Source organism: Montipora capricornis, chromosome 12 (genome assembly GCF_036669925.1).
Source record: "Montipora capricornis isolate CH-2021 chromosome 12, ASM3666992v2, whole genome shotgun sequence".
Lineage (NCBI taxonomy): Eukaryota > Metazoa > Cnidaria > Anthozoa > Scleractinia > Acroporidae > Montipora > Montipora capricornis.
This window is the reverse complement of record NC_090894.1, coordinates 16,036,840-16,039,339: the sequence shown is the minus strand read 5'-3', so window position 1 is coordinate 16,039,339 and position 2,500 is coordinate 16,036,840. Positions and strand designations below refer to the sequence as shown.

General features: G+C 41.9%; 1 protein-coding gene across 9 annotated transcripts in view; it reads left to right on the top strand.

The window, feature by feature from the left end:
* LOC138026296 (poly(A) polymerase type 3-like) overlaps positions 1–2,500 on the top strand; it is a 64,739-nt gene that overhangs the window by 1,504 nt on the left and 60,735 nt on the right. For 7 of the 9 annotated variants that reach the window (XM_068873578.1, XM_068873580.1, XM_068873576.1 and 4 more), the window contains exon 4: positions 2,097–2,163. The exons of 1 other annotated variant lie outside the window; for it this stretch is intronic. In XM_068873578.1, coding sequence (XP_068729679.1) covers positions 2,097–2,163 — 67 coding nt within the window. Of the gene's footprint in view, positions 1–2,096; positions 2,164–2,500 lie in introns of those variants that run through there. One more of the 9 variants, XM_068873582.1, reaches the window with a different exon arrangement.

Here is a 2,500-nt window from a genome sequence, read left to right as displayed (position 1 = left end):
CATATTTTTTGAAGTCAGGCCAACACTCTGAAAGAAACCCGCCATGTCAATCAAAGGGTATGAGCAGGGTTTGAGCCAGAGCACGAACTTGTGACATTCTCTCCCGTGCAGGATGATTTGTCCCTTAAAATTAGATGGACAGGCCTTAAATGTACCCCAAAGTCAAAACTAAATGGTAGAAGTTTATGCAAATTCATACCGATCAGAAAACCAGGACAGTGTAATTTTAAAAATAACATATTTTTTTGCTGGCTAGCATTTTACATTTTCATATTATTATTATCATCACTAGAAAAACTGAATAAAAATTGTTTATCGGTGCCTTATCGGTGCCTTATCAGTGTGGGAGGCGCGGTGGCCTCATGGTTAGTGCGCTCGACTCCGGATCGAGTGGTCCGGGTTCGGGGCCTGGCAGGGGACATTGTGTTGTGTTCTTGGGCAAGACACTTTACTCTCACGGTGCCTCTCTCCACCCAGGTGTATAAATGGGTACTGGCGTAATGCTGGGGGTAACCCTGCGATGGACTAGCATCCCATCCAGGGGGGAGTACAAATACTCCTAGTCGCTTCATGCTACAGAAACCGGAGATAAGCGCCGGCCTGATGAGCCTTCTGGCTCGTAAGCGGAGACTTTACTATCAAAAACAGCATTCTCTCACTTCCTGATCCTTAAACAGCATTCCAAACATGTCACATAATTATTTCGATGGCTTGAAATACTAATAACCAAGTGAGAATCACTTTAACCTTATTTGGAAGTAAAATGAGAACTGCGTTGAGCTCATGTCTTGCTTGAGATACGCACATGTTTACAGCTCGTTTTACTTGTGGCCCGAAGTGCTCTGCTGTTTGTCATCGGATATATTCTTTGGAACAATGTCCAAGAGGAAAATCTCAAGTTATTTTGGAAGCGAAAGAGGTAAAACCATCGACCAAGAAGTAGAAAAAAAAACTGAAAACGAGTTCATACATGAGGAAGAATGGCGAGAAGAAAATGATGCTGGGCACCTCACAATTTCCAGACAAAATGTTTGAATGATCACAATTGGTTCCGGTGCGAAAATAACGCAATGTTTTGTCACTTTTTCCGACTGGGGAAAAAAAAGCCCTTGCGGGCGGCAAGGCTGCACAAATTTTAAAAGTACAAGTGCCACAGAAGGACAAATTGTCTCCTGAGGCAATAAAGCTGGCTCAAACCTTGGTATAAGTCTTCTACGAGCCTAGAAGGCCCATCAGGCCGGCACTTATCTCCGGTTTCTGTAGCATGAAACGACTAGGAGTATTTCTACTCCCCCCTGGATGGGATGCTAGTCCATCGCAGGGTTACCCCCAGCATTAAATTCGCCGGTACCCATTTATACACCTGAGTGGAGAGAGGCACCGTGAGAGTAAAGTGTCTTGCCCAAGAACACAACACAATGTCCCCGGCCAGGACCCGAACCCAGACCATTCGATCCAGAGTCAAGCGCACTAACCATGAGGCCACCGCGCCCTGGTATGACAGTGGGTAATGTGCATAAAATTAAAGCATTTAAAGTGGCGGTGGTGTGAGGAAAAATTAAACATTTTACACAATTTACATGCAGGTACGATTTATCGGCCTGACAAAACTGGCTGACAAATCATACCATGAAAACCGTCATTAACATATTCTTCATTCCCCATTATCTTACCGCTTCCCTCTTGATGATGATGATAATAAGTATAATGTTATCATCATCTTTATTATTGCGTTTTATAATTATATGTACAGTGTACATGTATATCAGTTTAAATCTCTAGCTTTGAATGGTTTTTGGTCCTTCCACTTTTGTGCGATGCTTTGATAGCAGTCAGATCACCCGTGGTTGGGATTTAAATAAATCAGAAAATCAATCCATAGCGTAATTACAACACAAAAATTAAGCATTCTCCTATGGGGTCAAAAAGGTTGCTTGCAGCTAGTGCATTAGTAGATTTTGGCCACTGTATAACTACATTATGGTTTGTACAAAGTACCAGTAATACTGTACTATACATGTAATTATACAGTGAAGCAAATTAATTTCAACCTTATGCAGTTCAAAAGAGTTTTTTGTTGATTTACTTGTAATCAGGATGGTTGTCCTTGCAAAGCTTAATACTTTGGTCAAACAATGGATTATTGACATCAGTAAGGCAAAGGTTAGTTTAGTCTCTTATTCCGGACAATTGCGGTAATGTTGGGTCGCTTGACATAATTTTGGGTGGGAAGGAAGTAGACACTTCATCATTGTATCTTGAATAATGGCCATTTGTAGGAGCAGGGTTGGTGCAGTGGAGAGAGCACAATACATGTACGTGTAATTATTCATGTCTCCCAGCAATGAGGCCTTGGATCCAATGCTACAATTAATGACACTACACTACACTACATTTAAGGACAGTGCCTACTTTTGTTATTGCGCATATGTTCTGCGCATCTCCAAATACTCGGGTTTCCTATCGGTGATGCTTACTAATGCAGGGATATTTTTGCACG